This window comes from Artemia franciscana, chromosome 21 (genome assembly GCF_032884065.1).
Source record: "Artemia franciscana chromosome 21, ASM3288406v1, whole genome shotgun sequence".
Classification (NCBI taxonomy): Eukaryota; Metazoa; Arthropoda; class Branchiopoda; order Anostraca; family Artemiidae; genus Artemia; species Artemia franciscana.
Window position 1 is genome coordinate 5,801,128 of NC_088883.1, and position 27,398 is coordinate 5,828,525.

General features: G+C 34.6%; 1 protein-coding gene across 2 annotated transcripts in view; it reads left to right on the forward strand.

The window, feature by feature from the left end:
* Positions 1-946: 946 nt before the first annotated feature.
* Positions 947-27,398, forward strand: part of LOC136040742 (G protein pathway suppressor 2-like) — a 41,648-nt gene continuing 15,196 nt past the window's right edge. For both annotated transcript variants that reach the window (XM_065725050.1, XM_065725051.1), the window contains exons 1-6: positions 947-996; positions 7,419-7,661; positions 11,767-11,983; positions 14,227-14,410; positions 20,430-20,547; positions 21,053-21,133. In XM_065725050.1, coding sequence (XP_065581122.1) covers positions 7,499-7,661; positions 11,767-11,983; positions 14,227-14,410; positions 20,430-20,547; positions 21,053-21,133 — 763 coding nt within the window. In that variant the 5' untranslated portion in view covers positions 947-996; positions 7,419-7,498. The remainder of the gene's footprint in view (positions 997-7,418; positions 7,662-11,766; positions 11,984-14,226; positions 14,411-20,429; positions 20,548-21,052; positions 21,134-27,398) is intronic.

Genomic DNA, 27,398 nt, shown 5'->3' on the forward strand with positions numbered 1-27,398 from the left:
ACTTAAATTATGCTGATGATTTAAGCATCCTAGAGGAAAGAGTGAACAAAATGAATAAACTTTTCGAGATTTTGTGATTTCAGGGTGATATAATAAGTTTGAACAATTAATGTTAAGAAGACAGAATAGAAAGATAAGTCTGCAAACAAAGATTAGAATTCTGGAAGGTACAGTGACGACATTGGTCATATATTGATCTGAAGCATGGCCACTCCATAAAGCGGACGAAGATTTTCTAGATATTTTCTAAAGGAATTGCCGACGGACTGTTCTGGGTACCTGGCTAACTGACCGCATTTCACACAGTTGGCTGGACGAAAAATGTGGTTCAATCCCGCTTTCTGGGGATATAATGAAAGAAAGGTTGAGATGGCTAGGCCACTTTCTACGGATGAAGGATGACAGATTACCGAAGATTGTCCTTTTTGGCCAACCGTCTGGGGCTAGACGGAAAGCAGGTCGTCCTCGTTTGGGCTGGGAGGATGTCATAAATAAAGATTTAAAGGAAATGGGAACTTCCTGGGAGGGTGTAAAGAGGGAGGCCTTGAATAGACTAAGTTTGAGGTGGAGCATGTGTAACTGTATTGGTCTCAGGCGGCTTGGTGCTGCAGTGAGTTATTCGTAGTAGTAGTAGTAGAGTAGCTGACCTTCAGTTCAAGTCCAATTTATAGATCGCCGTCCTACTAAAAACTGTTAAAATGCTCAATTGTTAAGTATTTAGGATGACATAAATCTAGAATGTAGATCAATTTTTATGCCCAGATCCAAGAAATAGTTGCCAAGAAATTTTAAATAATTAGCTCTCTGGCTCTCGGGATACAAGGGAATGGAGACATTAAATGCACCCATAATTAAGTTGCACACGCTTTTATAATTTTGCTTAGTGACCGTTTTGTATTTTGCGCCATCTATTTGTGATTAAAAATAGCTGGTGATTTTCAGGCGTAAATTTAGGAATTTTAGAAACGAGTAGTTTAACATAGACCATATAATTGTGTAAGTTTTTATGCTGCTTTACTATTTGAATGACTAATATAGTATATTCAGAAAAATAAAAAACTGGGTAAAATTCTAGATGAGCTACTTTTTGCTATCTTGGAAAGTGGTTAGGCTAGGAACAAAACTTTCAGGGATGGATCTACAGACTGAAGTAGGCCAATGACATGGGAAGATATTTTGAAGTAGCCTACCAACCTTCCCCTTTAGAGGGCAATGATCCTTACAATAATTTCTTATAAAACATAAACTTGTAAAATAGATCTTCTGCTTAAATGAAGTAACCTACAATGAAAATATTTTCTGTTTCACAACTTTGGTCAACCAGAAAATTATGAAGTCAAATAGATCTACAAATATATTTGTTTAATTTAGATAAAACCATGTTAAAAATTCTATTTAATTTATTTTTTGCTATCTTGGAAAGGGTTTAGGTTAGGAAAATGAAACTTTCAGGGATAGGTCTACAGGCTAAAGTATGTCCCAGGAAGGTATTTTAAAGTACCCACCTCCACTCCTTCTCCCTCTAGAGGGCCCTGAAATTTGCCTACATGACAGGTCTATACCTATTGAGATTTTGACAGAACAACATTTTACCTTAATTTTCTGTTACTAGTTGATTTTTCTCTGCCTTTAGTTCTAAAAATACAATTCCTGTTATGTGAGTAGAATTCTGAGCCATATCAATGTTTTTTCAAAATTTAGGAAATGTATTTGCATATCTTTAAAATTTTATAGGCCTAAAATAGATTTGAGCAAAGTTATGAAGCTGAAAACAATTGTGTTGTACTTCAAATAAGCAAAATCTTTTTTGCAAGGTTTTACTTTTATAACATACATATTTTTAAATGTCACAAAAGGTTAGGGCCCTCTAGAGGGAGAAGGGGTAGAGGTGGTTGCTTCAAAATACCTTCCTGGGACATACTTTAGCCTGTAGACCTATCCCTGAAAGTTTCATTTTCCTAACCTAAACCCTTTCTGAGATAACAGGAAGTCAATTAAGTAAAATTTTACCAAAACCATTAATACAGTGTTAAATTCTACCTAAATCGCAGGAAATATATCTTAAAAATTAAAACCAAAGAAAAAGAAACTAGAAATTAAGGTAGCCTACAATGTTTCTTTGTTCAAAATTTGAATAGGCATAGCCTGTCAAGTAGGTTTGGCAGACTTTTGAGACTTAGAAATCAGAAAAGGGCTAGCATACCTTCCTTGAGTAGCCCTTGTTTCTGGCCTTAGATTCATTACTGAAAGTTTTATTTTCCTAGCCTAATCAATTTTTAAGATTAGAAAATGTAGCTTATCTAGAATTTTGCCAAAAATTACAAGGAATGTGGTTTTAATGTTTAGCCTGGATTTTTGGTAAATTTATAGCAAATCATATAACTAGGTTTTGTATAAAGTGAATATTCCACTTGATGCCTTTATTTTATGCTCTTTACAAATATTAATTGCTTCTACCTTAAATTGATATTTAAGCACTTTTTTAGCTCTTAAAATGATAATTTAAAAAAAAATTATGACAGTTCATATAACTAACATACCAATAAAGCAAACATACCACTTGATGCCTTTTTTTTATTTTCTTTACAAATATAATAGTCACTTCTTCCACAAATTCAAATTCAAGCATTTTCTCATCTCCTAAAAATGACAAATTTTCAATTAAAGTACAAGTTATTCATCATTTCTGACAAAATAATACTATGTTTTCTCTGCATCATTTTTGACAAAATAATAATAAATTTTCTGAGTGCAAAGAAAAAAACGCTATAACATTAGTAAAATTAATTTATCCAAATTAATGTTGGAAAATCAGTGCTTGTGGATTATATAACATTAAAAAAATGGATTTATAATGAAACAGTAAGTTCGAGATCAATGTTTTAAAGTTCAAGAGAAATGTTTTGAGCCTTTTTTATACCCCATATTTAGGTCATTTTTAAGAGCTCAAAAAGTGCTTAAATCTGAATTCGAGGCAGAAGCAATTATTATATTCATAAATGGCATAAAAAAGACATTGAGTGGTATATTCACTTTATACTCAAGCCAGTTATATGGTTTGCTATAATTTTACCAGATTTTTTTGATCAGGTTTTGTGACAATTGTTGATACAGTGATTCGGCATAGCTATTTGGATAGTGTGCTAGCTTTTCCTAAAGAATTAGGCTCTGGATAAAATTTACTCTAGATGGAGAGGGAGTGGAGATAGGTACTTCAAAATACCTTTCCATGACATACATTAGCCTGTAGACCTGTCCCTGAAAGTTTCATTTTCCTAACCCAACCCCTTTCCAAAATAGCAAGAAGTCACTAAACTAGAATTTTTCCAATTTAATAAATAATTCACAAAACTTGGTTGAAATATCCACATGCTCAATGTTGCAAATTTTTTTTGGCAGTTATGTATTATATAATACACACTTAAGAACTTGTTTTGTAAACATGAGACAATACCTTGTTTTCACACTGTCTATACCAGACAAAATTAGCTCTGACTTGGTGGGAAACTACATTACAGCTATATTTTAATTAAATATATAGTTTGTATTTTGGTTAGGTTACATATTTAATATAATGCAAGCTGGGTAGCCCCTTCCATAATTCTTTTTTGTAGCATAGTTTTCATAATCTTTTACTAAAGTATTGTATTTTCATCATATTTTGTTTTATTTCATTAGCATTCACTAAACTTCACTTCTCAAGTATGCATAAGTACCATTATTTTACTTATTTTAATGGAGAGCATACAGAGAAGAGCAACTAAGCTTTGTGCCCTATACCAACAGCTTCCCTACCCTGAATGTCTGCATTGCCTGAATATACCCACATTGGTTTACCAGCAGCACAGAGGAGATGTCATTTTTGTCAAGAAAATGCAACAAAATAACCATGACAAGAGGCCACTCAATGAAGCTGCAACAGGAGCCCTCTAGATGTAGAGAGAGGACAAACTTTTTCTCAGTATGTGCTGTCCCAACTTGGAACAGTCTTTCCAATGAGACCATCACTTGTGAATTGATTAATTCTTTCAAAAATGCAGCTGATTTGGAGTGGAGTAATGCGGAATGGAAGTACCAGTTGGACACCACATCCCATCACACCCACTAATTGTTTCACTTCATCAATTCAATGGCAACATGTTCTACAGGAGGATGCAGTCCACCCTATCTTGCTGTAAATGCAATTTATGGTAATATAAGTAAAGCTAGAAGAAGACATGTTTTCAAAACTCATTTCAGTTGGCCTGTCTCATTCTCTAGGTCTAGACCACATGGTAATATTGTAGTCTTTGAGTTCTCCTAAAAAAAACACACTATAATAACAAAAGTAGTAGCCTAAGCCTACAACTTGGTACCCCAATTAGCACTTTCCAAGCATAATGGTCACTATCCTGATAATGACCCCTCCCCTAAATGAGACTATATAGAAATCCACTAGAAAAGACTAAGGTAACAGAAATTTTTTTAGATTGGCCTGTAATTTATAGAGCATTTCTTTGAACAGATACTCATGCTTTTTTCTATTTTTACCCACATTTATTAAACTGATTTTGCACAATGTATTTACCCAGCTATTCTTATTCATTCACAATGATGAGATGTTACCAGGTTAAGAATGAAATGGCCATTAATAAAGAGATGTCATTTATCATTCAGTATTATTTAGTACTACACCTGTCACTATTAGGAGAGAGCAGAAGGGCCCAATTACTATGGTAATAAGATAAATTTTTAATTACTGACCCTATCTAAAGAAAATATGTTAGATAAACAAAAATATTACCATTAAATTCTATGTTTTATGCTCTCCAAATGTTATAATTCTGGTTCTGACAATGCACCAAGCCCCCTTGTTGGCTCCAAATTTAGCCATATAAAAGCTAGAAGAAAACACTAAAACAATGAAGTTTATGCTTCATAGTATGTAGTATGTTTCTACGAGTAAAATTAATCTGATTTTTCATTGACACTTACTTTTTTAAAATCATTTCAAATAATCTTCTTTTCCAACCATTCAGTAAATATTCAGTTAGTATTTAGTTAATAATTAGTGATTTGCCTCCTTTGAAAGAAACATAAAAATATTAGTAATACCATTAGATGCCCTGTACAATGCTGTTTTTTTATATCATGGTTGTTTCTTTGACAAACACACACCTACTCCCTGATGATTGCTTACATACCCCTAGTATTATATTTCTGCTTTGTCAGTCTTGTGATATGTCATAGGTTCTACTGTCAAAATTGGCTTGTGCCACTTCAACTGAATGAAACTTAGTTTTGTATGGAGTGACGGAATAATAGATATTAACACATAGTGTAAATATAATTATATCGAAACAAAAAATTTCATATAAAAATGTCAATTGGTACAGCTTTTAATTGCAAAGCATTTTCTTTGAAATAGGCTAACCACTAAATATCCAGCCAAGTATTGTCCAAACATCTGGTGTTCTACCTTATTTTTAGTTGAAATCATGGGGCTGATAAATGGTAAAATTGTAGTGTATGAGCTCTTCTGACAGAAGTGCTGTAATAACAAAAGAGTAATTCTATTTGATTTTATATTCAAAAATCTATCCAAATATAAAGGTTGATATTGGTAAACTTTTAGTGGTTGACCCCTTCTAAAGGAACAATATTAATAAGTTAAAAGAAACACCATTAGATTCATTATTCTGTCCCCCCTTAGCCACAAGGAACTTTTTTCTTTGAGGATATGAGCAAGGTAAAAAACTGGTTTCCATCTGTTAAAACCATGATTTTCAATAATGAGCATTTGACTTACAGTCTATTGAAATTTTGGAAATTTATTTCATGTATAGAAAGTGAAACCTTTGAAAGCTGTAATTTTTGTTTAAACAATTTTGCTATCCAATTTTTAATTACAAAAAAGTAGAGGTAACCAATGTGCTGAATAGCTGCTGCACAAAAATGGCAGAAAACTCCCCAAGACCTCCCAGTAAGTGCAACAAATTCATATAACATTTAAACTGTTTAAGGTAATTTTTAAATTGAGTTGTACATAGTGCTTACAATATATGTAGATTTATACAATTCAGTTCCAAAGGACCAAGCTTTGCTTAGTGAAAAGAAAGACAGTTTTTTAAGAACTTTATTTTCTCTGCCAACCCTTTTTCATGTTTGTACTGACAAATTATTTTATAATTTATTATAGAATATAATTTATAATTTATTATAAAATTAATGGGAAAAAATTAGAGGGTTAGTATAGGCTTAAATTATGTAGAGCAATAGAAGCCTATGCTGTTTTAATTTTGCTTTTTGGTTTGTTTTTTATTGATGAGCCTTCTGATGATTTACTATATTTTTTGTAGGCTCCTGTGTTTTTATCTTTCTTGTATTCTGCTTATTTATCACATAACCATATTTTTTTTTTCATTCTATATTATTATTCTGTTTAACTTCTTGTTTTTCATATAGTGAAAATTCAACTTAGTTTTCTTTGAAAATATGCCCTTCTCCTAGCTGGAGACAGGATACATTCTATTTGGTAGCTGGTTAATGCTTGGCTCTGGCTGGCTCTTTTTTTTACAAATTATTATTTGTAGTCACATTAAATTTCTATTACATTTTAATATATCAGTAAATTTAGCCACATTTTATTAGCACATATTTGTAACTACATTTTAGTTTGTCTTGTATTTTAGTGTATTAGTAGGTTCAGTCACCTTTTGTCTTTAATTGTCTGTAATTCCGGTTAATGTCTTTTAATATCTTATTTTTTTTTTTATCATGTTATGGTCTTTAGCCACATTTTATTGGAAACTTGTTCTTAATGATTATTTTGCTTTTTATGATCTAGTATTGGCACGTGTACTTATATTTTGTCAAAAAGGGTTTTTTATTTACAATTTATTTTTTATTATATTTTATAGTAATGTCAGTCACTTAACAAAACATAATTTTTGATTTTAAACAGACACTGTTTGACTTACAATTTACTAAAATTCAAGAAGTATATTCTCTTATAAAACACAAACACTTGAGATTTAAAAAATCTAGGATATTTGCAGAAACAATGTCTCCATCTAATTTTTAATTGCCCCAAAAAGATATCATCAGTGAGCAGTCTATGAAAACGAATTTGTATTGTTGCCATGAAACACTAAAAAACTTTTTGTTCTTGTGTTAGATAGCATTTCAACAAGAGTGTTTGTGAATAACATGACTGCTGTTAACAATTACTTTACTTTAGTGTATCTTCTAGCCAACCACTTTTTATTAGACAGTATTTGTAACTATTTTGTTTTTGTTATATTTTGTTATATTGCTAATTTTATCATCAAGTTTAGCTACATTTTATTACCTGGTATTTGCTGTCACTCTTTTTTTTCTGTTATATTTTAGTATCTTAACAGGTTTATCTCTATTTTAGTCTTTTTGTAATATTTTAGGGGTATCAGTAAGTTCAGCCATATTGCTCGGTTTAGCTTCAGAAAATCTCATTGGCTAATACAATTCTACATAAAGGTGTATGAGCATTCTTTTTACTGAGAAATATAAAGAGCAACAGAGCTCCATAAAGAAGCCTATTATGTCTAGAGCATTAATCCCATCTGAAAGACCAAAGCCCAATCCTGCTCTTTGGGAGGCCTTGAAAGAGCATATACATAAGGAAAGACAGAAGAAAAAGCTTGGTAAGTCAATTTCTTTTTTAAAAATAATTTTTGGCTGCTATGGCTTGTTTATAAAAGCTACTTAGCAGCATGGCCAAGCCTAACTCTGCTCTCTAAGAGGCATTGGAAGATAATTTGAATGTAGGAAGAAAGAGGAAACACTTGGTAAGTTGATTTCTTCTTTGGGAGAATGTTGCCACCTATCAGGACATGCTTTTTCAAACTGCTCAGTAGCAATGCCAAGCTTGGCATTTCTCTTGGAGATTTGAAAGAGCATTTACACAAAGAATGGAAGATAAAAAAAAAACTTGGTAAGCTGGTTTTTTCTTTTCGAGAAAATTGCTGGCTATCTGGACATGTTTTTTAAACTGCTGAGGAGCATGGCCAAGGTTAACCCTGCTCTTTAGAAGACCTTGAAAGAGCATTGAAATAGAGAAAGAAAGAAGAAGAAAATTGGTAAGCTGATTTCCTTTTTTTGAAGAAATCTGATAGCTGCTTTATTCTCATTTAAAAACACCTTTGGTACTTCTATTGAAAAAGAAAAAACCAACAGAATCACCCCTCTAGATTTCAGAAAATGCATTCTGCCCACTCTAAAACATTTAGTGAATTCACGCCCGTGTATAGATTTTGTTTGTGCATAGTCGCATTGTCGCCAAAGTTTAAATATAGAGAGCTAAAAGTTTAAAAATGCCAAAGTTTAAACATAGAGAGCCAAAATTTTAAACATAGAGACCCAAAAGTTTAAACATAGAGAGCCAAAAGTTTAAACATAGAGAGCCAAAAGTTTAAACATAGAGAACCAAAAGTTTAAACATAGCCAAAGTTTAAACATAGAGAGCCGAAGGTTAAAAAAAGCCAAAAGTTTAAACATAGAGAGCCGAAGGTTAAAAAAAGCCAAAAGTTTAAACATAGAGTTTAAAGTTTAAACATAGCCAAAAGTTTAACAGAAGTTTAAAAAGCCAAAGTTTAAACATAGAGAGCTCTTTTGTAAAAAATGTTTTGACTAAAAACTTTTTATTATTTTTACTGGCTGAAAATTTTCAAAAAAAAAGTCAGAATGGAAGTTCTTTTTACAAGCCCAAAGTTAACATAATAACAAAAAGTAAGTGCAACGATGGATAAAAAAAGGTGGTTCTATTTGGATTCCCTTTCTGACTTTTACTTAAGAAATTATGTAATTAACTTGTAAAATAGATATACAAATAACATAAAAAATAAACCAAATGAGTGAAAGCACATTTTTTTGTGCATGGTAATTCATCTTTTTCTCTTCAGGTCTTATTGTCGTGTATAGGACCGAATTGCGTGTATAGTATAGTAATATAGCTTTCTAGGGCTATAATGAAAGAAAGGTTGAGAGGGCTAGGCCACGTTCTAGGGATGAAAGATGACAGATTACCGAAGATTGTCCTTTTTGGCCTTCCTGGGAAGATTGTACTTTTTGAACTTCCTGGGAGGGTGTAAAGAGGGAGGCTTTAAATAGATTAGGCTGGAGGAGGAGCGTGCGTAGCCGTGTTGGCCTCAGGCGGGTTGATGCTGCAGTGAGTTAGTAGTTGTATAGTAATATATATATTTATAGTAATTTAGTAATTGCCTGTTGTATAAAGTTTGTTCTGTGTATAGGACCAGATTTATCTCTTTGGTCCTATTTCTTTGTATAAGATAGATAAGATAATATTTATTTTTGAAAGGCTGTCACAAGCTGTAATGGAGCCGAATTCGCTCAGTATGTCAATTAAGAGAAAGCAAAACAAAGAAACAATAAATACAGCAAGACAAAGTAAAAGAAGCAGAAGCATCAATCAAGCATAAAAATGATCGTTAAAAACTTAAAGCATTAAAAGAATAGTCCATGTCCAAGAGCTAAAATTAATTTTTGTGATTAATGGCAAAATATAAATAGAGGGAGGGAGGGAATACAATGATATTACTTTATTACAAACAACTATCACAGTCTAAAAGAAAAAATGGGCAAATTCATATTTCAATTAAATTAATATAAACATAAAATAACAATTGAAATCAAAATGTGAATTAACTGTAAACATGTAAAAAATAAAATATAAAGGAAATATTTACAATTAAAAAAAGGTTTGTGCAAACGACTAGGTTAAGAAAGAAATAAATATAACAAGTGGGCAGAATAAAAGTGATCATAGAAAAAAGTAGCCATAATTATTGAGACCATACACCATCAACTAAAATAAGGGATAAAGGAGTTTAAGACCAAATATAGGTATACATAGTATAGTAATATATATGTAGCTTATAGTAATTGTCTACAGGACAAATACTATTTTTTGTGTATGAGCAATTGTATCTCTTTGGTCCTGTTGTTGCACATATAACCGAATTGTATGCTTAGTTGTGTATAATATTTTGTTGATACTATACATATACTTTATGCACAGTATATTATAGTAGTGTTACGTGATTTAATTGTGTATAACATCAATCCTGTTGTGTTGTAAGAGCCGCCCTGGCCGAGTGGGTTGGTGCGCTGGATTCGGGATCCTTTTTCTGAGAGGACGCGGGTTCGAAGCCCAGTGTACTCAATTGTTCAGTTTGGGACAGGGGTCAGTGGCGTGACCCTGTAAGCTTATCCAGAGTCGACCCAGCTCTAAATGGGTATCTGGGGAAGGTAAACAGGAAGGGTGTGCGAAAGCACAGGTTGGCTGGCCCCCAACCCCCCTATTGCACTTCCTGGCTGAAGGGCCAAGAAACGGAGATCAGCACCGCCGATACGGACTGTAAAGTCTAATGCCGTATCCTTTACCTTTTTTTTTTACCTTTCTCTTGACTCTAGCCTAATGTTTCTTTTATTCCTTGCTATGTTTTTACCCTATTTATTCTACCCGAGTCCCTCCTAGCGTATTTTCATGCCACAGATGAGCACAATCACAGCTCAATGTATTATAAACGTGTGAAGCTTTTACCACGTTAACTTTTTCGACAAGTAACCGAAATATATAATATCTATGCTGCTTCGCAGCATAGTTTCCAGTTTAGACAGCTTGCGACAAAACTAAAGCTTTATCGTTTTTTTTTTTTTCATATTCTGGAAGGCTTGGCGCTTGTTGTTAAAATTGGGGACAGTTGTCCGAGCCATAGGAGATATGATAGTCTTGCTGTCTGAGCCCATGGATATTGAACTTCCATCAGAGTTGGCGCTTTTAGCAATAGATAATCGGAAAACATTTTTCAAAATAACAACCACAAAATAATTTAGTTGATCAGATAATTTGTGCTGAAAGTAAAGCAATTATAGAAAATATCATACAAATCATGGGATTTTAGGGAGACAGAACTGGCCAGACGAATTCCTCCCCCTTATTCCGACTTGCGTATATACTTGAAGCTCGAGGACTTCTTCTTTGATTATATGTTTGTAACTCTCAGCCCCTTACACCTAGCCTCCCTTTTTCTGCTTGAATTAAAATATGCAATTTTACTCAAATTAAATTTTCTACAGAAAGATTTAGGACGACTTTGGTTTCCTGAATAATTTCAAATAAGTAATTCTTTTCCCTTGCTGAACTTTTATTTTTGGTTTTGTCTTTAAAAAAATGCCATTTATTCACAAAGCTTTTGGGAGACTGATCTCCTGACAAAAATTTGTGCAAGAACCTCTTGAAACACATGGAAACATAGAAAATCCTTGAATTTTTTATATTTTTATAAATAGCTTTCTTAATCCTGCCTATTTGGCCAATGTAGATTAGAATTGGATTTGAACTAAGTTGTTCACGTGGCTTTTGGCCAATGTACATTTGGCCAATGTAGATTTGGCCAATGTAGATTAGAATTGGATTTGAACTGAGTTGTTCACCTGGCTTCATGTAAAGCTTTTCAGATATATTGTTTCTTATTACTCTCAGGGGTAATCTTTTATTGGGACAAATGTGCATGAGAATATTAGTTGGGCATTTGAACGTGCATAAGAGAACGTTCTTAGCAACGGGTATTTGAACGTTCTAAAAGAACGTTCTGTAAGAAGGTTGACCACCATGCAAAAAGGTTATTATCTCGAATAAAATGTTGAGAATCAAAGAGGCCTTAAAATTCAGGACTGAAAGTATTAGTTTCTAAAAAGCAGCAGGTTTAACTTCATATTTTATTGTAGAGGAACAGCTGGATGAGGAGGTGGAAAGACAGAGAAGAGAAAAGGAGGATAAAGAAAAAGCAACAGCCCTAACATTGGAAGAGACGAAAGAAGAGATAGTGAAGCTAGAAAAGCGTCTTTCGGAACTGCGAGAAGAGAAACATCTTTTATTCAACAGACTGAAACAGGTTCTTCATGAAGATGAAACGAGAAGAAGACAAAAAGAAATTGGTATCAGGTAGGAAAGCCGGGTTGATAACTGAACAGGTATAGAAGGGGATATTCACAACAGGGTATAACTTAACGGTAGAAAAGTGGTATTCACGAATATCCAATGGAAGCAAAGCGAGCTTGCTAGAGTGTCTCATGGGACCTATTTCAGCTTCGACTGAAAACGCAAATTATTAGAAAGTTGACCATGCTTCCTTTTTTTTTGCATTAGGTTTCACGGCACCATCATTTCACGACAAGTTTTACTATTCAGATAAACATATGTAATAGGTATTATTCCTGGATCCCCTTTGAATAGAAAGTTTGTCTCTCTTGGTAGTTTTCTCTTAATTTTTTTTTTTTTAATTTAGGTTACTACAGGTTGTTTTGCCGGGTTGCAACTACTGCTGCAACCGTGACTAAGACAAGGCTTATTTGGAATAGTATCTGTTGGGATGTCATTCCACTTGACGGTAGTATATCAAACAAAACTTACTTTTTGGCATTCCTGGCAGGTCTTTGTTGTAGTTTATCCTGATGACCAGTACCACTAGTGCGCATCTCTTTAGCTGCTCTGTGAGGTATGAGCTGCAGCAGCTCCCCTTATAAAGTGTCGTGCATATACTTGTAAATCACTGACATAAATGTCATGTCAAGATACCCACTGTAATAGTCGAGGGGGGGTTGGTAGTATATTTAAAAAGCTGTTGATGGTCTGATTGCTCAATCTTGGATTAGCTGGAGAGAAGTAACACAGGTCTTTTGGGCAACAGTCCCAAAAGAGACAACAACCCCAAAGTACTTAGTACCAGGCCTAACTTGAGACTGAACTAATAAAAAGATGGGTTGATTAGGAGAGATTTTGCATCAGAGGGTGATCTCCTCTCATGACTTCCTTCTTAGTAAGACGACTTTACTTCACAAATGGAAATTACAAGTCTCGCATCGTTATTGATTTGTCAATTATATACTTGCTTAACCTATGTATTGGCATAAATTGCATAGAGTAGTATGTATATGCAATTGGTATAATCGGGTCTCAATTTTAAGTTAGCAAAAGCAAAAATAGTTATTTTATTTCGCAAAAGCAAAAATAATTCAGTAGATCTATTTTTGCTTGAGCAACTACGCTTCTTTGTGTCACTCAAAATATCTCTGTGAATATGCTTGAATATTGGTTATTCAAAGACTATAACATAGGGCTAAATCCAGGCAATAGCGTCAGAGGGGCGGGGGCAAAAGCAATTATAGTTAGGTCTTTAGAAACACTGTTAATTTCATGTCATTATTGATTCAAAAGATAAAGAAATTATTAAATTTCATTTCTAAGCCATGAGGGTTAAGATTTGAATTTAGCGCTAAAAAAGGCTAACAAGAAATACTTTCCATATTGGATGCAAAGTGCCTAAATATAGGCTAAAATAGACTTGTAATGAAGATGAAAGAAAGAGACAAAAATTAATTAGTATCAGGTAGTAAAGCTTGATATACACAAATTTTAAATGGGTTCCACTTGAAGGGAAACATTTAGGAGACAAAAATAAATCGTTTCTAGGTTGGAAAGCTTTGGAGAGGGTTTACTTGTTTGCTTGTTGTTTTTTCATTGAAGTTCTTTCACCGATATAAATAAATGTGCTCGAAACCAGTCCTAGCCGCAAGGAAGCACAAAATACGTGTGAGATGGACCTACTCGGGCAGGCAATCTGGATTTTGTTTTTCGGGAGACGATCTCCAAATTTGGGCTGCCGAAGTAGATTTCTGCGCTCATATCTAGTCTTTGCCGTCAGAAAGCGCATAAACTGCTCCTAATTGTATTGATATACTCAGGTGCATACTCTAAGATTTTTTGGCGGGGGGGGGGATGGGTGCAGAGAATTGGTTTCCTCCTTCTCTACAAAATTTGGAAATTTGACGTATTTCCTTTCGTTTGTGTTAGTTTCCTGTGTGTTAGTCTTCAGATGAATGTTAAAATGTTTTGATGTCACTCAGGCATGCATGCAGATTTCTTTTCTTTTGGGCGGGGGCACTACTTAAATTTAGGCGAAAAAAATGAGTAAATAATATATAATGAAATGATTGAAAAAGTACAGAATATAGAAAATTATAGAGAAGAACGTGCAAGTCTCCTAATTTTGGGTCTGAGATAAATTCATTGAAATCAGCAATAATTGGTGCTTCTTTTGAAATTATTGGGATAATCTAAAATTTTGGGTAGAGGGAGGTCTACCTTGGGTTTGTACATAGTCGTAGCAATATACTTTCTTTTTTCAGGGAAGTCCCCTCTTTGTCAAATTCAATGCATCATGGCGTTTCACTGCCCCAACCAATGAATGTTACCCATGCTCCAGTTTACGGCGTAGCTCCTCCTACTTTGCTCGTACCTGCTAGTCAAAAGCCGCAGCTAAGTTATAAACAGTCATCATTGGGAATGGGATCACAGACAGCTATGTCACAGGTAGGGTTCACTAGTCATAAATATTTCAATCAATCTACTCCCTATTGCTTGCATATCTGTTATTGAAAATAAAAGACACCTTAAATAAAATAATAAAACAAAAGTATATATTTTTTCCATGGTTTAGAGTATCTGTGAAATACATTCTAAGACCATACTGGTTATACCTGACGCATGACAAACAAGAAAAGAAAACAATAGATAAGGTAGTTAAATAACCGAGGGTAATATCAGCCAGTGGACAATTTACACTATGATTTTATTCATGGAATTTTTGCTGACTTCGATCTTATTTTTCAGCCATAAATAAGACCATAATAAGACTTTATAATTAAATAAGACCTTATGGTTGTTATATAATTAGTTCTTTCACCTTTTAATGCAGCTAAAATTTAAAATAAATATTGTTATCCGTGACACAGTAAAACTAAGTTTGCATAAATCAGGTTTTAGAAATTTGCGATACAAAATTTAATAGACTTCCGATTCATATAAAGTAGCTATCATAGACGTTAAAAGGAAAAGAAAAATGTAGGGTTCTACTTTTTGAGAATTAGAGACAGATCCTTCCCCCCTCCATAACAGGAAATTTGACATCGCAATTATTTTCAGCTTTAATCATTGCTTATTGTCTTCAGTCATTGTCTACATCAAAGATTAAGTAGGTTTGGATACAATATTAAATGCCTTTGAAGCAGGCATATCTGTGGGAATTCATTTCCGGCAGGGGGAGGGTCAGGTTAATTATTGGGAAGTTCTTAGGGAGTCGCAAAATCGTGAGAATTTGTGTCTTCATTGAACAAATAAACGTTCAAATGGAGATAAGTCCATTCATTAAACAGTGAAAGCAGATACAAAACTGTGGATATTTCGACTGTAGATACAGCGATCGTCATCAGTAGATAAGCTCTAATTTAAAAAATACGTAATTTATGGTATTACGTCGAAAATATGTCGTCATTTTAACTCTGAATTTCGTGCTGATCTGGTTATAATCTATATATGTATTCTTTATACAAAATATTACTGAAGTCTATGTCAAAATTACCTGAAAAGCAGTTCGATAAGTGCAACTGAGAATTTAAGTATCTGCCTTAAATTATTTATTATATTAAATTATTAGTAAATTCAAATTAAAAAAAAATCATTTACTTATTGATGCGATGTCCTCGCAGGCAAAAGATATACGAAGAAAATATTATACCAGTTATGTCTCATTGAGTTTTCTCAAGTGATTTTATTGAAATTGTATTGAAGGATAATCTTATTGAAGATATATAAAAGAATGCTATTTAAAACGTGAAGGTTTGAATAGTCACGAAGATGTAAAAATCTAATAGTTTTAATGTATTATAAAATAGTACTAATAAAGCTCGTCTTTTATAGGTCGTGAAAGTAGTAATTATTAATATATTTTGTTAATAAAGTATTGCCACAAGTGGCAGCTGTGATTCTACAATATTAATAATAATAATAATTTATCCCCTGTAAATAACAGGAAGCACTGAGAAATACCATAAAAAAAGGAAAAAAAAAATAATAGGAGACTGACAGAAATGACGTTTAACTGGCATCTAGAATCATTTTCAACAGGAATCACATGGGATCTGAAATTTATATATTTCTTGGGAAGTTGTATAATTGTAAGCTCCCACGACTTGAGGGAGAAATGCTTATTCTTTGCTTACTCTATCTGCCTAATCTATTTGTTCTTTCGTTTTCAGATTGCATGTTGCTTAATTTAGATAATATGTTTGATTTTCTATTGAAATGTAACATTTTTGTTTGAATTTCTTTACACTCAAGCTTCCTTGATTCATGGGGGGAGGGCTTGTTCTATGTCTAGTTGTTTTGCACTATCAGTTTGTTCTTTACTATATTTTTTCCAGACAGTAGGTTGCTTTAATTTAAGGAACATAATTGGTTTTTTGTTGAACGTAAATTGCACTAGTCCTCTTAGGGGGGGGGGGAGATGGGTAGCAACATAATATACATCTGGTTATTTTTTATAGTTAGTTCTTGGGGAAACATTAAGGAAAAACAAACATGAGCAAACAAGTAAAAACTACTTATACTTGGAGTAGGACCAGGCTGCGTTTTCACCTCGCCTGGTATTGGGAACCAGAATAGTATCCGTATTATTCAGAATAGTATCGTTTAAATACCATAAAAAAAAAGGAAAAAAAAAACAATAGGAGACTGACAGAAATGACGTTTAACTGGCATCTAGAATCATTTTCAACAGGGATCACATGGCATCTGAAATTCATATATTTCTTAGGAAGTTGTTTAATTGTAAGCTCCCACGACTTGAGGGAGGGATGCTTATTCTATGCTCACTCTATCTGCCTAATCTATTTGTTCTTTTGTTTTCAGATTGCATGTTGCTTAATTTAGATAATATGTTTGATTTTCTATTGAAATGCAACATTTTTGTTTTCTATAGAACTGGAATCACATGGAATCTGACAGTCAGATTTTTGTTTGAATTTCTTTACACTCAAGCTACCTTGATTCATGGGGGGGGGGGGGGGGCTTGTTCTATGCCTAGTTGTTTTGCACTATCAGTTTGTTCTTAACTATATTTTTTCCAGACAGTAGGTGGCTTTAATTTAAGGAACATAATTGGTTTTTTGTTGAACGTAAATTGCACTAGTCCTCTTAGAGGGGGGGGGGGGAGATGGGTAGCAACATAATATATATCTGGTTATTTTTTATAGTTAGTTCTTGGGGAAACATTAAGGAAAAACAAACATGAGCAAACAAGTAAAAACTACTTATACTTGGAGTAGGACCAGGCTACGTTTTCACCTCCCCTGGTATTGGGAACCAGAACAGTATCCGGTATTTTTGTTGGAGGGCGGGAAGGGTTTTGTTATGGTGGGGGGTGCAAACGGTTTTATTATGGTGGGGAGGTACGAAAAAACTTGTAAAAACGCATACAAACTTATGCTTATATTCATTTTTTTACGTTTTTACGAGTTGTACAAACATTTCGGGGGGGGGGGGGGTCAAATCCCCACTGGATACGGCCTTGTTTGGAACTCGGATATTTTGTGGCAATATGTTTAACTGTAAGCATCTCAGACTCACAGTAAACATTTTCAAGCTCTGTGAGACATTTTATAAAAGACATATCAGTGAGAAATTGGCAGTTATATTGAAACTGTCTGTATACCTGGATGACAGGTCATGCCTTTTTTGATTAATCTTAAATACACCGTACCATCGAGAATTTCTACTGTTAGTAATCAAATCAGAGATGGTGGAACAATACTTGGGGAACCTCAAGAACAGCGCTTGGATTTGCTATTTATCAGAGATGCAGAAAAACAATCTTCAAATGGACATTGAAAACCGCAGATGCGGTGCAAAAACGCTTTATTTAGTCGATCAAGCATTCTCTTATCAAATTGCCCCTTTGACCTGGGAGGATGCTTGTAGGATTTTCTTAGAAGGAATCAAATATAATCCATCTCAGTGCCCAATGGATGTTTCAGATGGAAGACCTAACTGCTTAAGTAAACTAGAAGATGAAATTTGTTGCTGTACCATTGACCCTATTGCTCCATAGACTGCTACTACTACTAATAACTCACCGCAACACCATGCCGCCTGAGGCCAACACAGTTACTCACGCTTCTCCATCCCAATCTGTTCAAAGCCCCCCTCTTTACGCCCTCCCAGGAGGTTCCCACTTCCTTCAAATATTTCTTTATGACATCCTCCCATCCCAACCGCGGACGACCTGCTTTCCGGTTATCCCTTGACGGTTCGCCGAAAAGGAAAATCTTTCGCAATCTATCATCCTTCATCCGCAGAACGTGCCCTAAACTTCCTCTCATTATAGCCTTGGAAAGCGGGATTGAACCACACCTTTCATACAGCCTACGGTTTGAAATCTGGTAAGTCAGCCGAATGTCCAGAACAATCCGTAGACAATTTCTCTGAAAAACATCTAGCAAATCTTCATCTGCTTTTCGGAGAACCCATGCTTCAGAGCCACACTTGACAACTGTCATCACTGTAGCTTCCAATATTCTAATCTTGGTTTGCGCACTTATCTTCCTAGTCTTCCTAACTTTTTTTTTAACTGTGAAAAAACACCCTGAGCCTTGGCTGTTCTGCTTTTAACCTCTTCACTGCTCCCACCGTCTTTACTAATAATACTACCAAGGAAAGCGAAGCACCTGATCAATCATTTTTTTGCCCAACGTCACCTTTTCATCTTCACTTATTCCTAGCCTTAGTGACTTAGTCTACTTAACATTAATTTTCAAACACATTCTAGCACCCTGAATTTGCAAAATCTCTAAAAGTTTATTCATTTTGCTCTTACTTTCATCTAGGATGCTTCAATCGTCAGCATAATCAAAGTGTCAAGGAGTTTTTCCTCCTCATTTGATTCCATGGTCTCCTATTGCCTTTTCTGTGCCTTTTAAGACAAAATCCATCAAAATAATCCATATAAAAGGCGATAAAACATAACCTTGATTAACTCCTGATTTAATACGAAACCAGCTGCTAACCACATCTCCTACCTTAACCGCAGCAATGTTATTCTCATACATAGCACTAATCGCTTCAATGTATTTGTCTTGAATACTATACAAGGATAAAACCTTTTTTAAAGCTCTTCTATCAACAGAACCGAACGCTTGCTTATAATCTATAAAACTGAGGACCAAATGTATTTAATAACTCAGGCACATCTCAATTATTAACCTAAGAGTGAAAATTTGGTCGACAATCCTCTACCTTTTCTAAAACCGCACTGTTCTTCTCTTAAAACCTTGTCATCTCTTAGTCTAAAAGTATCATATTACTATGTGATTTGCTGCCTACAGAGACCAGATTAGTGTCTCGATAAGCACTCACTCTTATCACCTTTCTTATGCATTTACTTGGCCAGTTACTTCTCTTTTTTCAAAATCATATTCATAATCTTTAGCAACTTGTTTCTAACCTCAGAGCCACCATATTTAAGAAACTCACTCATTCACCACACTAACATTATTTTTATTGGAATGTAAAACATTTTTTTTTGGAATTGGGGACACCACTACTGCTACATGATGCCGTCACCGAGTTGAATTTAAGAAGTGTAAACATCATTTTTATGGAATGTGGAAAATATACAAACGCACAACGTAGAAATATAGGAGTGCGGAAAAGCTACTAGTGCCAAAATCAGTATAGTATTGAAAAGGGGCGAATCCAGGGGTTGGTTTTAGGGGCACGTGTCCCCCATAGAAAGTCAAAAGTTGCACTAATTACAAGTCGGTGGGGGTGAAAAAAAGCAAGGGAGTAGCAACATTTTTGTCAATTTACCGCCCCTAGACATTACGGTAAATACGTGATTAAAAAAAAAACAACTAAAACTGTCAGGTAAGTCTGCTTATTACATGTTATTTAGAAAAATGATAATATTCTTTGACTGTAAAATGTACGCAATTCGACTATTGATAGTTCTGAAAATTTGAAATATTGGAGCCTCAATATGGTAAGGCCCAGTGCCCACGGGGAAGCTGTTTGATCTTCGTGCCTCTCCAATTCTCTTACGAATTTCACATTTAATTCCTGGTCTGACATGTTGAGAGCCGAAATATTTGAACATTATCAACCTGGTTGCTCCGGGAAAGTGTGTGGGACAACACTCTACAACGCAACTGTGACCACGGCTAGAGGCTCAGACGGAACCGGTTTGAGACTGATTGAAAACCAGTTTCATCTGGATTGCCTCGTGAGTGGGCCCCCTCTCTACTTCAAGGCCATGGTCACAAAACCGCTGCATGCGCAATTGGTTAGCAATTCTTGTCTCAAAACAGTTGTCCCATGGGCGCATGGCCTAAGTATTAAAACTACGCAGTAGACTTCTTTAGAAAAAAATATTAAAGCTAGTATAATAGTTAATTGGCTTTATTGCAGTTTTACCGTTTTTCCAGGGGCCTGTTCAATTGTTAAATTGTGTGCCTTTATATGTTTTGTGCAGTCGATTTATATATGTGTTTTATTTCAGCTACCACCTGCAAAACGACCTCGTAGTCCATCGCCCGTTCCACTTTCCGTTGCCACGTCGCAGATTCACTCTCCCTATCCATTCAAGACCCTTCCTTTTCAGGTCACTGGTGCCCCACGTAAGTAGATTTTAGTTTGCTTAGAGTTCTTTTTAGTCCTAATGTTAATGGAATGTCTATATTTACCTTTGTGGGCACTTATTTTACTATTTTTTTAAATATTTTTAAGTAATAATTAATATTTTAAGTTTGTTTAAAATGTACCTTTGAGTTCAGAAAACGGAGTCGCATTGTTGAAAGTTATAGGAATCGAAGTAGTGTCTTGTTTTTTTATTTGATTTCTTTGTTTTCAGTTAGGGTGCAGCACTTGTCCTTGGAAAGTGAATCATGTGTCACTGGTACCCCTCCCCATGGGCGGGTTTGTAAAGTTTTTTATAGGAAATTTAGCACTACCACTGCTATTCCCATGAACAACCCAATTCAGAACCAAGCCGCCTGAGGCCATTACTTCTGCGTACCCTCCTCCTTCAGCCTATCTGTTGAAAATTACCACTCTTTAACCCTCCCATCAGGTTCCAACAATCCCTTCTTATGATTACTACAATAAGTTTCATTTCATTTACAGGCGGAACTCTCGGACTTGACGTGCAAACCCATGGTACGTTTTATCCGGTTAGCTCAGCTCCTGGATACTCAAATCAACAGCGTAAGTATGACTAAAAATCTTAAGTTTTCTAGCTTCTTGATCAGAGATTCTCAAAAGAGATTCACGGACCCATGGCACGTACAGAGGTGTTTTTTCCTGGGAAGGGGGCACAATTTTGAAAGAAAAGTACAAACCCTTTGAACTTTTTATCCAGGTAGCTCGTGTCCTTCACATCCAAACCAGCAGGGTAAGTGTGACCGAAACCCTAAAAGTTTTCTTTCTTCTTGAGCATGGATTCTTAAAAGAAATACATGGACCAATGGCTCTTGCCCGGAATTCATCTTTGGAAGGGGGTCATGCAGAAAACAAATATACAAACTTGTGAAGCTTTTTACTGAGGTAGCTCTACTCCTGAATACTCCAAACCAACATCATGAGTGTGGATAAAAACCTGTTGGTCTGCTATCTTCTGGGGCATGGATTCTTAGTACAGGTCCGTAGACCAACAGTTCTTTCCTAGGGATTCATCTTGGAAGGTGGCCCATGCAAAAAACAAATGTACAAACTTTTAAAACTTTTTACCGAGGTAGCTCTACTCCAGAATACCCAAACTAACAGCGCGAGTGTGTATAGCTATGCTGTTTGACCTATGTAATTGTATGGATGAGTAGGGTTAAGGCCTCATTCAAGTACCGATCTATATTAATTACTAATGTAGGAAAACATTCTTCGTTTTCTCCTTCTGTCTTTGTTTTTTGTTCTGTCCTTCTGTGTTTTTACGGCACTTGGTATTAAAATTCTGTCGGTCTGTCTGTCCCGGTTTTGCTACTTTAGGCACTTCTAGGTAAGCTAGGACGATGAAATTTGGCAGGCGTATCAGGGACCAGACCAGATTAAATTATAAATATTCGTCTTACCGATTTGACGATCTGGGGGGGGGGGGGGGGGTTAATTCGGAAAAAGTAGAAAAAATGAAGTATTTTTAACTTATGAACGGTTGATCAGATCTTAATGAAATTTGATGTTTGGAAGGATATCGTGTCTCAGAGCTGTTATTTTAAATCCTGACCGGATCTGGTGACATTGGGGGGAGTTGGGAGGGGGAAACTTAAAATCTTGGAAAACACTTAAAGTGGAGGATCAGGATGAAATTTAGTGGGAAACAAGCACAAGTCCTAGATACATGATTGACATAACCATAACAGATTCGCTCTCTTTGGGGTAGTTGGGGGGGGGGGGGTTAATTCTGAAAAATTAGAAAAAATCATGTTATTAACTTACGAACGGGTGATCGGATCTCAATGAAATTTGATATTTAGAAGTTCATCGTGTCTCAAAGCTCTTATTTTAAATCCCGACTGGATCTGGTGACATTGGGGGGAGTTTGGAGGGGACCTAAAATCATGGAAAACGCTTAGATTGGAGGGATCGGGATGAAACTTGGTGGGAAAAATAAGCAGAAGTCTTAGATACGTGATTGACATAATTAGAACGGATCCACTCTATTGGAGGGGGGGGGGTTAATTCTGAAAAATTAGAAAAAATGACGTATTTTTAACTTACGAAGGAGTGATCGGATCTTCATGAAACTTCATATTTAGAAGGACCTCGTAACTAAGATGTCTCATTTTAAATCTCAACTGGATCCAGCGTCATTGGGGGGGGGGACCGGAAATATTAGAAGATACTTAAAACGGAGAGATCAGGATGAAAGTGGATGAAAAGAATAAAAACCTGTCTAAGATACGTGACTGACATAACCGGACCGGATCTGCTCTCTTTGGTGGAGTTGGGGGGGGGGGTAATTCGGAAAAATGAGGTATTTGTAACTTACGAACGGGTGACCAGATCTTAATGAAATTTGATATTTAGAAGGATCTTGTGCTTTAAAGCTCTAATTTCAAATTCCGACCAGATCCTGTGACATTGGGGGGAGTTGGAGGGGGAAACCGGAATTCTTGGAAAACGTGAAAATTGGGGTATTTTTATCTTACGAATAGGTGATTGGATCTTAATGAAACTTGATATATATAGAAGGATCTTATGTCTCCGGTGCTCCATTTTCTACTCGAATTGGATCCGGGGACATAGGGGGTTGGAGGAGGGAAACAGAAATCTTGGAAAACACCTAGAGTGGAGAGATCGGGATAAAACTTGATGGGAAGAATAAGCACAAATTTTAGATACGTGATTGACATAATTGGAACGGATCCGTTCTCCTTGGAGGAGCTGGGGGGTGTTAATTTGGAAAAATTAGAAAACTTGAAGTATTTTTAACTTAAGAACGAGTGACCGGATCTTAATGAAATCTGATATTTAGAAGGATTTCATGTCTCAGAGCTATTATTTCAAATCCCGATTAGATCTGTTGACATTGGGGGGAGTCCGAGGGGGAAATCGGAAATCTTGGAAAACGCTTGGAGTGGAGGAATTGGGATGAAGCTTGGTGACTAGAATAAGCAAATGTCCTTGATACGTGAGTGACGTAACCGTCCTGGATGCGCTCTCTTTTGGGGACTTTGGGGGAGGGGTTCAGTGATTTGGCGAGTTTGGTGCTTCTGGACGTGCTAGGACAATGAAAATGGGTAGGCGTGTCAGGGAGCTGCACAAATTGACTTGATGAAGTCGTTTTCCCAGATTCGACCATCTGGGGGCTAAAGGGAGAGGAAAAATTATAAAAAATGAGGTATTAATAACTTGCGAGTGTATGATCGGATCTTAATGAATTTTGATATTTAGATGGACCTCGTGACTCAGAGCTCTTATTTTAAATCCCGACCGGCATTAAGCCTCTGATCTTCCTTTTAAATCAATCTATTGATTCTTAGAATTTTGTTAGAGTTCATACCATATGAGCTCTTGGCTCTTAGCTCTTCTTGCCTCGTCACAAGTGCCATATGAGCTCTTAGCTCTTTTTTTATGTGTTTTTGCTGTTGCATTGGTGATTTCTTTTATCTAGTTCTCTAGTAATTGGTGATTTTCTTTTATCTTATTTCTTTTATCATCATAATTATATGATGATCTATAATACTATAATGAAAGGGTGCCCAAAGGGGGATGAACATGCCTGCTCCCCTCGAAGAATGACGATGCCAACAATTTTAAGAAGTCTTGCTAGTTGAAGGAATATATCTCTTTGGCAAAACTCTTCCCCTCCCTGAGAACCTCTTCTAATTTTTCAATCTTAAATAAATTTTTTGGGTGCCAACGGCTACACCTTTAGTTGCTAATTTTACTAAACCAAGACCACTACGAGCGCTCACGAGTGTGTCAGGGTTAGGTACCCTAACTCTGTGACAATTTTGTTTTTATGTACATCTGTATTAGCTGCAATTATAAGATTAGGACACCTTAATAATACAGTAGCCATAGTGACTTGTAAGCAGATTGAAGATATTAATTTACCAGAAATTTTAAATCAGCGGCATGTGAAACAGGCCCTTCCTAGTAATTTAAATTATAATGATAGTCCAGTTTTAACTTATAAATTTTCAAAAACTATTGGGCAAATTATTTTTAATTATAATTTAATACTAAAAAAAACTAGATAGCGATATAAATTGGGAATCGGTTTGTAATTTTAAGCAACTTGGCCCATTTGTAAATCCTACTTACAAACATGTTATAACAGGGGACTTGTCAATAATAAAGCAAGATGATCTCCAAATTATAATGAATAAAGGGGCTAATTTCCGTCTTTCTCATCATCTGAAACCATCGAGTGTTCTTGATGGCTTGGAAAATGATTTTGATTTATTTATTGATAAGTGGTGTAAGAAAGAGAATAAAAATAAAGAGAGTTTTCAAAGTTGGAAGAATTTAATTATTAGTAGAGTAAGAAATAAAATATATTCTAACTTAAAAAATAGTAACACTAAATCATTATTTTATAATGCAAAGATTAAACAAGCAATTGCTAATCTAAAGAATGAATTTGTAATTGTGCCAGTGGATAAAGCTAATAATAATTTGGCCATAATTTGTCAGAAGCTGTATTGTGATATCTTAAAAAGGGAGTTATGCACAACTAATGTTTATGAAAAGGTAAATATAGAGGATGAGAATTTAATTGAAAAGACTGAAGAAATACTTTTTAAAAATTTTAATATTAAAATAAATGACAATGATAAAAAGTTCCCTTTCCTATATTGGACTGTAAAATTTCATAAGAATCCCCCTAAACCACGGTTTATTGCTGGAACAGCTAAATGTCCAACCCGCATTGCTGCTACTGACCTCTCTTTAATTTTAAAGGAAATTGTAAATAAACTTAAAACCTATTGTTCTGGTATTAAAAAATTTTCGAATTTTAATCCATATTGGAGTGTTAATAATTCACTGCAGGTGATAGATTCTTTAACAATGGTTTCAGCTAAAAGAATTGAGTCTTTCGATTTTGCGACAATGTATACTAATTTATCACTTAATTTAGTGTTTGATAATTTAAAAACTGTTATAAAGAAATCTTTCCTCTTATCTAGTAAAAGGTTCTTAAAAATAGACAGTTATAATAATAAAGCCATATGGACAAACTGCTTTAATACTACAGTTAACTTGAGATGTTACAGCTTGGATATGATTTTTGAGTTATTGGAATTTGTTTTATACCATACTTATATAAGATTTGGGGGTGATTTGTACAAGCAAATTATGGGAATTTCCATTGGGGGGAATGCCAGCCCATTTATAGCTGACTTGTTTTTAAGTCAACTAGAATATAAATATATGATGGATAAGAATAATCCAATTAATTTAAAACATGCTTTGTCAAATAATAAAAGATATTTAGATGATATTTTGGTCTTAAATTGTAAGGATTTCATTGATATTTCTAAAAATATATATCCATCAGAGCTTATTCTTGAGCCTAGTCATGGCGCTGGTCATGAAAATCATTTCTTAGATTTAAATATTAATATTTGTGATAATAATAAATTAAGTTTTAAAATGTATAATAAAACGGATGATTTTGATTTTGAAGTGATTAGTTTCCCATTTCCTGAAAGTAATATACACTCAAATATCACATATTCAGCGTTTTTCTCACAGTTACTTCGTTATGCAAGGATTTGTAGTAATTATATTGATTTTAAAAATAGATGTAAAATCTTAAGCCAAAAATTGATATCAAGAGGTTTTTCTGCAAATAAATTAACTTGGCAATTTAAAAAATTTAGTTTTCATTATAACGAACTTTTAAATAAATATCAAAAGAATTATCTAGAAATACTTAAAGAAATTTTTAACTAATTTCGGAGGTTCGAGAAATGTTGTCACAGCGCCATTTATTTTGAATTGTGTTTCTAATTGAGCGGATTTTTTTTAAAAATTAGCCACATGGTAAAGATGAATTCTATAATTGTTTAGTTCATTCAGGTTTTTTGCAATGTGTTAATATTTGTGATTTGGTAAAATTTATAATATTTAGTTTACCTATTTCTGCTAAAGGAAGGGATATATTAACAAGATAAGCTTGTTTTGGTTTTACTTGGTTGTTTTACATTTGCTGTTTTTTTTTTTCATAGGCATGTATTTTGGGGGTGATACCTGACGCGGGGATGCCATGGATATTCTGTGGTAGCCACAACACTGTGCTGGGTAGAGAATTTAGAGTGGCGAAACCCTATATAGGCCAGTGTATTCTCCTGATGAGCCCTTATGTTGGGTGTTGCCTCTGAATTATTTGTCTATATTATTTTTTCTATTGTTCGGTAAATGACGACTTATACTTATTGACGACATGACTGCCTGTCCATGGATTATTCTTTATGGTTGATTGTGTGTGGCTATGCTGTTTGACCTATGTGATTGTATGGATGAGTAGGGTTAAGGCCTCATTCAAGTGCTGGTCTATATTAACCACTAATTTAGGAAAACAGTCTTCCTTTTCTCCTTCTGTCTCTTTTTTTTTTTTTTTTTTTTTTTTTTTTTTTTTTTTTTTTTTTGTGTTTGTGTTTGTGCTGTAGCATTGGTGATTTCTCTTTTCATGATACATATATATATATATATATATATATATATATATATATATATATATATATATATATATATATATATATATATATATATATATATATATATATATATATATATATATATATATATATCTGGACGACATGTGTATAACCATGCATGTAGTCACAAAGACCTTTATTTCGGCGGGGATGGTAAAAAAAACCCTTCTTAAACTGAAAGAGAACACAGGGAAAAAATAAAATTCAACTTCGTCATAAATCAATAAGAGTAGTGCTAATTACATGAACGCTTCGCGCCACCCCAACACCTAGTTGGTGGGGCGCTTCGCGCCCCCAAGCCCCCCCGTGTG